The 12,038-nt window shown below is 38.9% G+C and overlaps 1 protein-coding gene and 1 long non-coding RNA gene across 4 annotated transcripts; one reads left to right on the top strand and one right to left on the bottom strand.

Annotated features, from left to right (window-relative positions):
- Nucleotides 1-104: 104 nt before the first annotated feature.
- LOC144053686 (kelch repeat and BTB domain-containing protein 12-like) lies at nucleotides 105-10,313 on the bottom strand. Of its 3 annotated transcripts, XM_077568395.1 has the most exons (11): nucleotides 9,914-10,313; nucleotides 6,337-6,567; nucleotides 6,032-6,213; nucleotides 5,812-5,944; nucleotides 4,227-4,460; nucleotides 3,804-4,144; nucleotides 3,459-3,732; nucleotides 2,446-2,593; nucleotides 2,173-2,370; nucleotides 1,823-1,914; nucleotides 105-1,372 (listed from the first exon to the last, which is right to left on the bottom strand). In XM_077568395.1, exons 1-11 carry the CDS (start codon nucleotides 10,019-10,021, stop codon nucleotides 1,307-1,309), a joined length of 2,007 nt encoding a protein of 668 aa, XP_077424521.1. In that variant the 5' UTR covers nucleotides 10,022-10,313; the 3' UTR covers nucleotides 105-1,306. The 3 variants fall into 3 exon arrangements, with proteins under 3 accessions (XP_077424521.1, XP_077424530.1, XP_077424540.1); XM_077568404.1 differs by lacking the exon at nucleotides 1,823-1,914 and having other exon boundaries at nucleotides 9,914-10,307; XM_077568414.1 differs by lacking the exon at nucleotides 9,914-10,313 and having other exon boundaries at nucleotides 6,315-6,411.
- LOC144053701 (uncharacterized) lies at nucleotides 5,632-6,678 on the top strand. The gene is made up of 3 exons (XR_013294494.1): nucleotides 5,632-5,966; nucleotides 6,038-6,167; nucleotides 6,300-6,678. It is a non-coding gene; the product is annotated as an uncharacterized LOC144053701 (long non-coding RNA).
- Nucleotides 10,314-12,038: the final 1,725 nt, after the last annotated feature.

Below are 12,038 nucleotides of genomic sequence, written 5' to 3'. Positions count from 1 at the left end.
GAAATAAGAAATACACGTAGCGTAGCTATAGTCTAATCATGTGAGGATTCGTTGGTGGTTAATAGGACACTGTTTATAAAATGAAAAGGCAGGCTGTAGACGGATTCATTCTTAAATTAAAACTTTACTCGTCATTCACCGCAGCCGGACAACACTTCCTGATCCCTTATCAGCTGACTAACACTATCCAATCAGATGCTAGCATACCGTAGGTAAATGCAAGGGAATGACGGAGAGCAGCAGATTCAACACATCAATTTAGATACTTGTACAAAAAAAATACCAAAATGTATGATTGTGTAAATAATAATTATAGAAACTGTGGATAATCGAACTAAAATAACAAAAATAAAAGTAAGATAGTGAAAACAAGATGCAAGTAAATAAATAAGCAAGAAGTAACCTTGCCAGATTTTGCCAGAGAGTTCTGTAAGTGTCCTATAGGGAAACGTAAGTCTGATCAATTTATTTAGGCCAAAGACTATTCAGAGCTTTGAAAAACAATCTTTAAATCTATTTCATGACTCACGGAAAAGCCATTGCAACGCTTTTGGAAGCTATGTGATGTGATGCAGTTTCCACTTGCGTTGCATTCTAGAGCAGTTGCAGCTGCCCCATTAATATTTGTTCTATTAACAAAAAAAAAAAAAAAAAAAAACACCTGTTAAAATAGTCCAATCTACTACAAATGAATGCAAGTACCACATTAATACAGAATAAAATTGAGAAAATGCCATACAACTTTTTCCTTTTCATCCAAGTAAATCGGGCACCGTTTGGCGACCCGTCAGGCTTATGTTTCAACAAGAAGTGGCCTAAAACATCCAGCAGGTGGTGCTGTTTTCCCTTCCTTTCAAATATGTATTTTATATTTAATACAAAGCAGTATTGTAATATTTTTTGGGGGTCACACTGTAGGCCCATGTCTTTCTTAAAATTAAAAATCTATTTTTTTTAATTATTATTTTTTTATATAATTTTTTATTTTTAAAACTTTGTGACTTTTGAAGACCCTACACTTCCCTCATTTGTAGAAACGACAAACCTCGTCTTGTTTGCTCAACAAGACCATCCAGATTTCTCACATCCACAGTCATTTCGTTATTCCCGAGGGGGGGGGGGGGTGCGACTCAGACCGTAAATTTGCTTGTAGGGTCGGAAGTTCACCTCCCTCAGCTCCTCGGTTCAAACGGCAGCGTTGCTCCGAGCCATAAAGGGATGTCTCATTGTGTGATGAGGTCGCGAGGATTGAGGTCAGCCACCACGCAGACATCATAGCCGTCGTGCATTGCTGCATGTCTTTCTATCACTGCCCACACGTTCTTGGCAGGGTCCAATTCCAAAACCTCCTTGGTGATGATCTCATGACGGCCTGCGGCCAACACAAACAATATGGAAACTATGGTTCACAAGAATATACAGAGACTGCTATTTTTGTACTTCCTTTTAATCAATAAAATTAATGAATCACCCAGCCCAACAGCATTGCCGTTACTTAGTATCGCATTTCAGCGTTTATAACTCGGGCCTGCCACACACCAAGCAATGCGGCCAAACACGATTGAACTCTCGTGCTATATCAATAAATTTGACTTGACTTTTATTTTTGCTATCGTACCAAACGGTTTCTTCCTTGACTGGTCCTCTGTAATAAAAAGTCTAAAATATAATCTACTGTATGTGTAGCCTCAAAAGGCTGTACAGTAGGGGTGTGGCAAAAAATCGATTCATATAAGAATCACGATTCTCATTTAGTACGATTCAGAATCGATTTTAAATGTCCCAAAATCGATTTTATTTAAATTATTTTATACTGTCTTGCCTTTGTCTGTGCGTGCCTTTTTTTGGAGCGCTGTTCATGTTGTACCCGATTTGGCCACTTAGGGGCAGTGTGGTTCCACGCGGTCTGATACACTGTTAAGTTGTAGCCACATTAGAGAGTAGAAGGAAAAAGTCACAATCAAGTTATTCCAATAAAAGTTGTTTTTTTTGCAGTGTGGAGCCGTTCTTTTGAGTGATAAAAGTAGCGCGCTAATTAGCATTAGCAAGTCAGACTGGAGTAGATCATTACAATTCCTTTCACATCTATAGATTGACGCAAAAATCATTGTCAATCAAATCATTTTGAACCAAAAATCATGCAGCCTGAAGGCGGGGGAATTTTAAACCTACTCGCTCCCTTGTAGTATCCGCAGAGATACAGTTTGCCCTGCACTACTCCTGCATTAGAGGTATTATTTCGGAGGGACAGTAAGGATGTGGGCAGAGTCGGGCCTGGCCTCCATGTGTCCGTTTCCGGGTTGTAAATCTCTACAGAGCTTAGAGAGCGACGTGATTGTCCGCAGTCCTCCCCGTCACACCCTATACCACCTGAAAAAAAATAAGAGTATCACCTTTTCCCCTGTTCTTGCCCGTCACATACACATTTTTGTAATGCGTTCAGACCTAAAATGTAGATTTCTCCATTGAGAACAGCCGAGCCGAAGCGATACCTCGAGTATTTCATCCTGGCACACTCTTTCCATCTGTCTTTACCGGGATCATACTGAAACACTCGGTTATTCAGCTTGTCTGGTTCTTCATCTGGATGGTTCTGACAAAGAAAAATCATTTGAGTGCATTGTAAAAAAAATAAATAATAATAAATAAAAAATGCATGGAAGTATGAAAAAATGAAGCTTGATCAAAGTGTTTCTTTTTAGCATGTGTGTGTAAAACAGCTACTAGGCTCAATGTGCTGGAATATCCATCCCGAGAAAATCAAATCCATCAATAAATAAATAAACTCAAAACAATAACATTTAGTTCCATTATGAATAAATCATGCTACCAACTTAGCAGCCATAGCTAACATTGGCTTATTTACAGCGCAAATGCTACCTTAGTGTTGCTAGCACATGCTATTTTGTTGACTTTGTGTAACTGGCGTTCTCATGAATATCTAATGGAATATCCACCTCAAGAAAATAAAATACTGCAAACAAGGTAGCTGAAAACTCAAACCAATAACATTTAGTGTTGTAGTAACACACCATTATGAATAAGTCATGCTAACCAACTTAGCAGCCATAACTTACATTAGCTTATTTACAGCGCGAATGCTAGCATAGTGTTACTAGCACATGCTATTTTGTTGACTTTGGGTAACTGGCGTTCTCATGAATATCTCATGGAATATTAGGAAAATAAATACTGCGAACAAGGTTGCTGAAAACTCAAACCAATAACATTTAGTGTTGTAGTAACACGCCATTATGAATAAGTCATGCTACCAACTTAGCAGCCATGGCTAACATTGGCTTATTTATAGTGCAAATGCTAGCTTAGTGTTGCTAGCACATGCTATTTTGTTGACTTTGGGTAACTGGCGTTCTCATGAAAATCTTATTGGCAGTTTAACACTGCAGACGTTTTTGGCTTTTATTCATCAGTTACGGAAAACAATATCATGTTCGCACCTGGGGCGACCATCCTCCCAGCACATAAAGACGCTCCTGGAGGCTAACAGTACTGTGGCAAGCTAAAGGAAGAGGCAGTGGGGCGAAAGAGATCCAGCTGCCTCCTCTCCTTATCGACCACCTCGTCACACTGTCGGTGATGACGTAATGATGGTGCACTTTCATCTGACCGCCAATCATGTAGAGAGCGTCGCCCAGCAGCCCCAAAGCAAACATATCTCTGTGTCCCGCTGAGCAAAGCTGGACCCAGATGGACTCCTCGGCAGGATTGTACCTGGAACAGGAACAAATCGAGCAGGTCAAGTGGTGAATTTAAAAATAACGACAATCGGTTCTCGGGTACACCTGTGGAGATCCACTCTCTTTATCCTGTGCTCGTCCTCAGCCTCCACAGCGACCACAATGTTGTTGTCATGAGTCACAGCCCCCCCTGAGATCTGACCAAAGCCCCCTGAGTCCTTCAGAGGAGAGGGGATGTAGTAAGTCTTTCTGTTTTGGGGGGCGAAGCAAAAACTCAGATCGGCATGACCCCCACGACGGGAAGGAATCCCGTCCTTGTTGACGCCTCCCAAACAGATCAGGAAGTTGGTGGTCTCCATCCCGTAACGAAGGGTTGCGGGATGGAGACCCGAGGTCCGGAGGGCAGTGTCGGACATTCTAAAGCACTCAAAGTCTCTCAGCAAAACCTGGGTGCGCAACATACATAATAATCAGTATTGTTCTTATCACATAATAAATATAAAGGCATGTCAACCCTTTGATTCCCACCGGGTTTCTTCTTCTGGCTTTTTGTAGGAACACGGGATCCACAAGCTCCAGCCGGACACGCCTGAGCAACTCCGCAGCCTGAGCTTCACTCTGCGAGTCCCCTCGCCGCTTCGCCACCCAACGCAAGACCAGTTCCAGCACCGCCTCCTCCTGGGAAATGTTGAGGTCGTCAGAAGCCAGCAGATCTGCAAGACTTTGAGCGTCCAACTCCAGGACTTCTTCTTCCTCACAAACCTGGGAACAAAACCCAGAATCAATTAAAGCTGCAAGCGGCCACGACGGGGCACTCGCACACACTTTTTCTTTGTGAACCCCAGAAGCTCTTGTAGCTTGGTGTCAAGTACTGATAGTGTAAGAGTGACCAGATTTTTTTAAATTAAAAACTGGGAGAGTCCAATTTTGCTGAAAATCAAATATACAATATATCACCAGTAACTACTTAACAAATGTAATCGCTCGTCAATCTGGTTAATGTTGGTTGTGTTATTTCTTAAGCTAATGCTAAATGCTATCTTGGTTGAACAATTACGTTATCCAACTTTTTTGCACATTTCTGTTAGCTTACGGCTGGTCCTGCATTGTTACATTGAAAATGTGCTGCCAGAAAAGCTCAGTTTGTTGGGTCTAACCAGCGAACATGGGCTAGTAGGACTACATTTCCCATGATTCTTAAAGACACAGATGGAAATGAGAAAAACAAAATAATTGATTTATCTGTGTGATTGAGATACACATGGCCAAAACGATTGCCTTGCTGACCGGACGAAAAAAAAAAAAACGCTTAAATGGGACTTGCGTAAAAGTGAGACAAAACAATGAGGCTGGCGAAAACCACCAGGACTCGGGACACAAGACTCAAACTGAGACTGTCTTGATTAAACTGGGACTTCTGGTCAACCTATGATAGCGCAAACAGACGCAACTAAAAGTGGCCACGGACAATGTCAAATAAAGGTTGATGCCGAAAAAACTACAAGTAACAAAAAGCGGTGGACACAGCTAGTACAACTAGCGCTACCAAACAAAACACCAAATGAAAAACCAACACACGGCAGAAAACAAACAGAATATTCGAGTAGAACTTACAAAAGCGGAAAGTAAAGTACTGGTGACGCAAGTCTAACGAGGACAATCATGAGAGTACACAATGCTGGGGCCGTTTCTCCTGTGCTAATGCCATGCTAATGCTAACCGCCAACAGGTGCCACACGGGGGAGATTTTGCCCAATGACACTGCCAATGAAGACTGAAAACAGAAAAACCAGAGCAGGGTACCAACAAAAACAGAAACTTGAAAATTCTGTCCATATTACAGTAGATGGCAAATGTTGGACTTTGGGGCGTATTTCTTAGAAGTTTGTCAAAGTATGATTCCTAGCCCAAAACGTTTCATCAAAATGGCCGACTTGCCGTTTCTTTTTGGGCATGGGTACTTTCTCCATTTTTGCGAATCCTGCTATGACAGACATCCATTTTTGTTGTTGATTTGTATTAACTAATGACAAAAGGCTATTTCCCCAACTTCCCAGGTTCTTTCCACTGAAATGACCTTGGAAGAATAATAAACAAGGAAGTGGATTTGCACCTGTGAGAAGTGTTGGCAGAGGTACCGGAAAGCACAGTCAGCCAAACTAGTGGCCCCCAAGTCTCTGGCCCAGTGGTATAGACCAACACAGTTGGAAGCGTCCATACAGGCCTCCATGTGCCTTTGACACAACCTGAAGCAGTAAAAACAAAAGGGTGCGTCAACTTTTCGTTTTCTCCCGCATATCTAATGAGCAGACAGTCAGGTTTGTTGTTCCCACCGGAAGGCTCCATCCACGTGGAGCAAGAAGGCGGCGGCAGACACTGCCTGGATGTTGTCGTTGGACAGGTGGAGTTCAGCGCGGTACATAAAACCGAGGAGCAGCTCCAGGCTGTGAGCAGGAGTGTCTCTCAAACGTACTTCACCTCCTCTTGTTTCTTTCAGACCGCATGTAAACATGGCCTGGGTGGACATAAACATGACAAAATGGTAAAGGTGTAACTATGCCAAGATTAACTATACAATCCCTTGTCAAATTTGTACTGCAGCATAAATGTACATACAATATGTGCATGCTACGCGCACCTGGAAGTACGGGCTGAATGCAGAGAGCACCACCTTGTGGCAAGCGAAGGAAATTCCGCCAGCGATCAGAACGACGTCAGTGAGCTCCTGAGCAGCTCTCATCTTCTCCAGCTGCCTAAGAAGATGTGCTCCATGCTCCTCCTGAGCGGTGGCCACCGCCAGGGTGTCCATTCGACTGACGCCTGCACACTTTGTCCGCACACACTTTTTTTGATGTAGAGAGTTTAGAGTCTAAACAATTAATAAACAAAAAAAACGTGAAGAATTTTCTTCTCTATGTTGTGTAAGCAGAAAAATAAAATAAGAGAGTTGTCTTTACTCCAATTTTTTTATGCCAGCCAATCACAGCGCTCAAATTTATTTGGACTATTTCTATTAGTTTAACATTTTCTTCCACTTTTGTTAACAAGAGCATAAAAACCTAGATTTTTTTAAAATTGTATATTTAGAACAGTTATAAAATCGTGAGTTAACTAGTGAAGTCATGTGATGACAAATTTTAATCGCCTGATGCCCCTAATTTTTTAAATAATTTCTTCTTTTTTAAATCTTTTTATTTTTTTAAGAAGAAAAGATTATTAAAAGTTACGGGCATCAGGTGATAATCCCCCCCCACCCCCCCACACACACTTTTGTTAACAAGAGTATGAAAACCTAGATTTTTTTTATTGCACATTTAGAACAGATATAACATTTGTGATTAATCGGGAGTTAATTAGTGAAGTCATGTGATTAATTACAATTAAAAAATGTAATCGCCCGATGCCCCTAATAATAAAAAAAAAAGATTATTAAAAGTTAGGGGCATGACTTCAATAGTTAACTCGCGATTAATCATACATTTTATATCTGTTCTAAATGTACAACAAAATAATTCTAGGTTTTCATACTCTTGTTAACAAAAGTGAATAGTAGAAATAGTTCAAATGAATTTTTGACGTCTATAGCCGTCAATGGCAGTGAATGAGTTAAGATGACCTATATAATTTCCTAGGCAGTAGTTATACCAAGGAAAAGAGTGAAAACTGTCATCAAGTGAAGAAAATATGACACAACAGTAAGATTACCCAAAATTGGATGCCCTTCTAAAATTGAGAAAAACACAAGAAAAAGGACAACAAAAACAACAACGAAAGAACAACCTCCCATTTTCTTCAGATTTCGGCGCAATAGGAAAGAGTGGCAAGGCAGTAAGCATTATCTTAAAAAGAAAAACATCCAAGCCGGGCTCTATTTTCCCAAAACACACTTGAAATCTCCCGGACACGTGATTAGAAACTGCTCATGGTCCGATTAAACCAAGGTTGAACTTGTTGGCACCAAGTCCAAATGATATGCTTGACACAAACAACAATTTTCACTTCCAATAGAACATTATACAATGTCATTCACTCCCATTGACATTGACTATTTCTATTAGTTAAAAATAAAATCCACTTTTGTTAATTTATTTTTTTAATCTTTTTTTCTTTTTTTTAAAAAGAAAAGATTATTAAAAATTAGGGGCATCAGCCAATTACAATTTTTTATTTAATTAATCGCATGACTCCACTAGTTATTTAAAAAAAAAAAATTAAGAAAAGATTAAAAAAAAGATTATTAAAAATTAGGGGCGTCAGGCGATTAAAATTTGTTATCGTAATTAATCGCATTACTTCACTAGTTAACTCACGATTAATCACTAATTGTTATATCTTTTCTAAATGTACAATAAAACAAAATTTCTAGGTTTTCATACTCTTGTTAACAAAAGTGGGGGGAAAAACGAATAGAAATAGTTCAAATGAATTTTTGATGGTATATGATTTGTTATCATGGTCTCATTATTTTATATCACAAAAATATTTGAGTAGGGGTGTGTAGACTTCCACCGTATAAACAAACACCATTTACATACCCACTTATGGACAATTAAGAATTTTAAATGAACCCAACATACACACATGCCTGTGGAGAAAATGCGAACTCCACACAGGAAGGTCAAGGCCTGGATTTGAACCCCCAACTTCGGAACTTAGCCTGTAAGCACTCATGCACTATAAAACCTCCCACTAAAATCACAGAGTGAAAAGAAAACAACACACTTGAGTGCAAACACGCAGGCCACGTCTCAAGGCAATTTGCATGCATGACTTTTTAGCAAAGTATGCATTTGGTGGCTAACATCATACCAGTAGCGTCTCCTCAGATCATTCGGGTGTCTTTGGGTTAAGATGAGCTCTTTTTTTTTTTTTTTTTAACTCTGTTGTAGTGATTGCTGCTAGTTGTGCCTTGTGTGGGGCGGCGGGCAAATGTTGACTGGCGGAGAGGTTTAAAATAGCGCAGCAAGACTACTTGGGCCTTTGCTTTCTTCAGATTTCCACAAGTGGCTGCCAACATGGCAATAACCATCAGATAAATTCCAGACCACCTCAGCAAGAAGTGAATCCACAATATAGAAATATTTAAATACTAACTTAATTTTTTTTTTTTTAAATAATTCTAATTGTCATTTTTTTTAAACACTTAAAATAATACACATTAAAACTTATATGATGATAATAGAGCAAGAGCAAAAATGATAGTAGATGGTACTAGAATGGAACTAGATGGTAGTTTTTTTGTTTTTAATAGAAAGCCCGTTTTAACCAAATGTATATTTTCAGAATATACATCAGAAATCGTGCCCAAAGACGTATATTTTAAAATGAATCTACAGCCGTTGCTTTCTGCAGATAGCGGAGTTAAAATGATTTGCCGCCATCTGTTGGTCAACAATGGAATTACGCTCACAATAAAAGTCGAAACAAAATAGTAATGTAAAAATAAAATAATAAATCCAGAAAGTGGGACTTGGAACCCAGAACCCACTGATTACTGTAAACCTACTTTATAAATGAATAATTTGAGCGTCACCTTTTAGCTAAGCTCTAGAAATGCAAACACAATTGCTTACGAAATCTGTTGATTCAGAATTCATCTGTTGCTTCACTGTGAGTAAGCCTACTCCCTGTTTACAATTTCGCACAGGAATTTGTTAAAGTAGTTGTAACATTTCAAGACTCGAGAGCATTTACACTTTTACTTTGTAAGACTTTTTATTTTATTTTACATTGTATTTGTAGGCTATATAACTATCAATAATAATAAAAAAAAACGTCACAACTACTGTACTTCCGGTAAGCAACTGACCTCATGATGAGATGTTTCAGCAGCTTTTGTTATCCCAGTGGTGGACAAAATGTCCTGGGAACATTACCCCAAATCAAGTTGTCATTATCTGGCAAATGTGTCTGTACCAAATGTTTCCAGATAGTTTGTAACTAACGTACAACAAGTGAAAAATCACTTGAGATAACTTTCGACATGAATTCACGTGGCTTACTGAATTCTTATGAAGTGATTTCAATGTGGCTGTATGGTTTATTATTATCCACGGGACGAAAATGCTCAGTTTTATTTGAACTAACAGCCCGTTTCAAATACCAAATTCAAGTCCCCATCTCTTAACTGCGGCCCGTTTAAAGTGCCGGCAGTGTGACCACACACACGTACGCAAACAGCTCCCGATTAGGTGTCACTGATTAAACTGACCTACCGGCGGACGGTTGGTTTGTTTTGTCACGCCGTGTGCTTCACTCTGCGTGGAAAAAGTTGGACAGCAGCAGTTAACCCAAAATGACGCTGTACTGACATCAACTAACATAACCTTTTGTTGTGCAGTCAGTCAGTCACATGCAATGTGGTTCTATTTCGTCCCTCCAGACCGCCAGGTGGCGCTGCTGCAACAGCACGATTTATTTACCATCAGATTTTTAGCTTACATTTAGATGCATGGTGGTTCTATTTCGTCCCTCCCGACCACCAGGTGGCGCTGCTGAAACAGCACGATTTATTTACCATCCGATTTTTTTTAGCTTGCATTCAGATGCATGGTAGTTATTGTTTGTTGTAAGTTGTCACAAAAGGTTGACAATTCATAAGGTACAAGCATATGTACAGATTCAAACCTATAGACAATTTAGAGTGTTCAATGAAACTGGCATCTATGTACAAAAGTCTATACAGCCGAGATTTTAACCCTGAAATACAGACGAGATGGTGATATTTTCTCTTTTTTTTTTTTTTTGTGTCTGATACCAGGCCTTCCTCCCCCCTAATTATGTTGCTTGTTGAAAAACAAGGTCTGGAAAAGTACCTGAATTTGCCTTTTTGTCTATAGGGAGTTCCACAACAGCAAATAAGTTACCAAACACATCTAATAAGTAAGTAATGCATTAAGTGTCACATCATGTAAATCAATACATGTTTTTGCTGACGCTGGTTATTTATTGTAGTTTTTCTTCGCCCCTCGCTTCCATTTAAAGATTAATTCATTCACTGCCATTGACGGCTATAGACGTCAAAAATTAATTTGAACTATTTCTATTAGTTTAACATTTTCTTCCACTTTTGTTAACAAGAACATAAAAAACTAGAATTTTTTTATTTAATGTATATTTAGAACAGTTATAAAATCATGAGTTAACTCGTGAAGTCATGTGATTAATTACGATGACAAATTTTAATCGCCTGATGCCCCTAATTTTTTTTTAGAACTTCTTCTTTTTTAAATCTTTTTTTTTTTTTTTAAAGAAGAAAAGATTATTAAAAGTTAGGGGCATCACGTGATAATTTTTTTAAAATTGTAATTAATCGCATGATTTCTAGTTAACTCACGATTAATCACAAATTTTATAGCTGTTCTAAATGTGCAATATTTTTTTTAGGTTTTCATACTGTTGTTAACAAAAGTAGAAAAAAATGTTAAACTAATAGAAATAGTTCAAATGAATTTTTGACGTCTTTAGCCGTTCAATGGCAGTGAATGAGTTAATACTCTTCATCAGTTTGTTTAATCTTAAATGGTGCCTGGACAAAGTGTGATGTTTGTGTTTCTCCACACCTCCCTAGTTATCGTTTCATCTTGGCTTGATCACCAAAATGTTCCTAACTACAGACATTTACATGTTTGTGACAACAGCCAGAGTTAATATGTGCAGGAACGCTTCCTCTCTCTTTTTTTTTTTTTACACATTGTTAGACATTTTACCCAGAAACGTAACTCCCCTTCTATGAGTCGTTTGCTCTTTTATGCAAAACGCATCATGGACATTCCTTTCCCGGGGAGGGGAAGGGAGGGGAGGGGAGGGGAGGGGGTCATATCTTGCACAAGTTCACAATAACACATCATGTAAGAAATATTTTTGTTAGAATGAGACGTTTGAATTAAAGAGTCAAACTTTGGCCACAATTCAAGCTGTAATGTAGTAACAGAAATGCTCAAAAAGGAGATTACAAAAAAAGTTATAGTTGCTCTTTTAAAAGACAACCAACTCACACCTAACTCTGGACTATTGCTCCATTTATATGGAGCGGTGACAGTAATTGAATTACTAGTAGTAGAGCATAGTGTGACCTTTCTTTTGGAGTCTTTAACATAGTGCTGCTCTAAATTGTGCAACAAAATAAATATCTTGTCTGAAGCACTTATCGCCTCCCCTCACATTGTGCAAGATCAACCCCAATCAATAATGGCATTTGTCATTTTAACAAGTACCGACCTAAACATTAACCTGCTCAAAATCAACATTAAACAACGACGGAAGGAAATGGAACCCAGCCGGGAGGTGCAAATGTACGCGCTTGCCTCATTCCCTTAATTGTCACCCCCACTTTTACAT

The sequence above is a fragment of the Vanacampus margaritifer genome, chromosome 1 (assembly GCF_051991255.1).
Source record: "Vanacampus margaritifer isolate UIUO_Vmar chromosome 1, RoL_Vmar_1.0, whole genome shotgun sequence".
Taxonomy (NCBI): domain Eukaryota; kingdom Metazoa; phylum Chordata; class Actinopteri; order Syngnathiformes; family Syngnathidae; genus Vanacampus; species Vanacampus margaritifer.
Note: the sequence above shows the minus strand (reverse complement) of the source record. Positions and strands in the feature narration are given on the sequence as shown.

Excerpts from the sequence above, each read along its gene's own strand:
- LOC144053686 (XM_077568395.1), bottom strand. The coding sequence starts at position 10,021 with ATGTTAGTTGATGTCAGTACAGCGTCATTTTGGGTTAACTGCTGCTGT. Across the intron at positions 6,568-9,913 it reads AACAAACCAACCGTCCGCCG|ACTCTAAACTCTCTACATCA; the intron begins GTAGGTCAGTTT and ends TTAATTGTTTAG. Across the intron at positions 5,945-6,031 it reads CACGTGGATGGAGCCTTCCG|GTTGTGTCAAAGGCACATGG; the intron begins GTGGGAACAACA and ends TTACTGCTTCAG.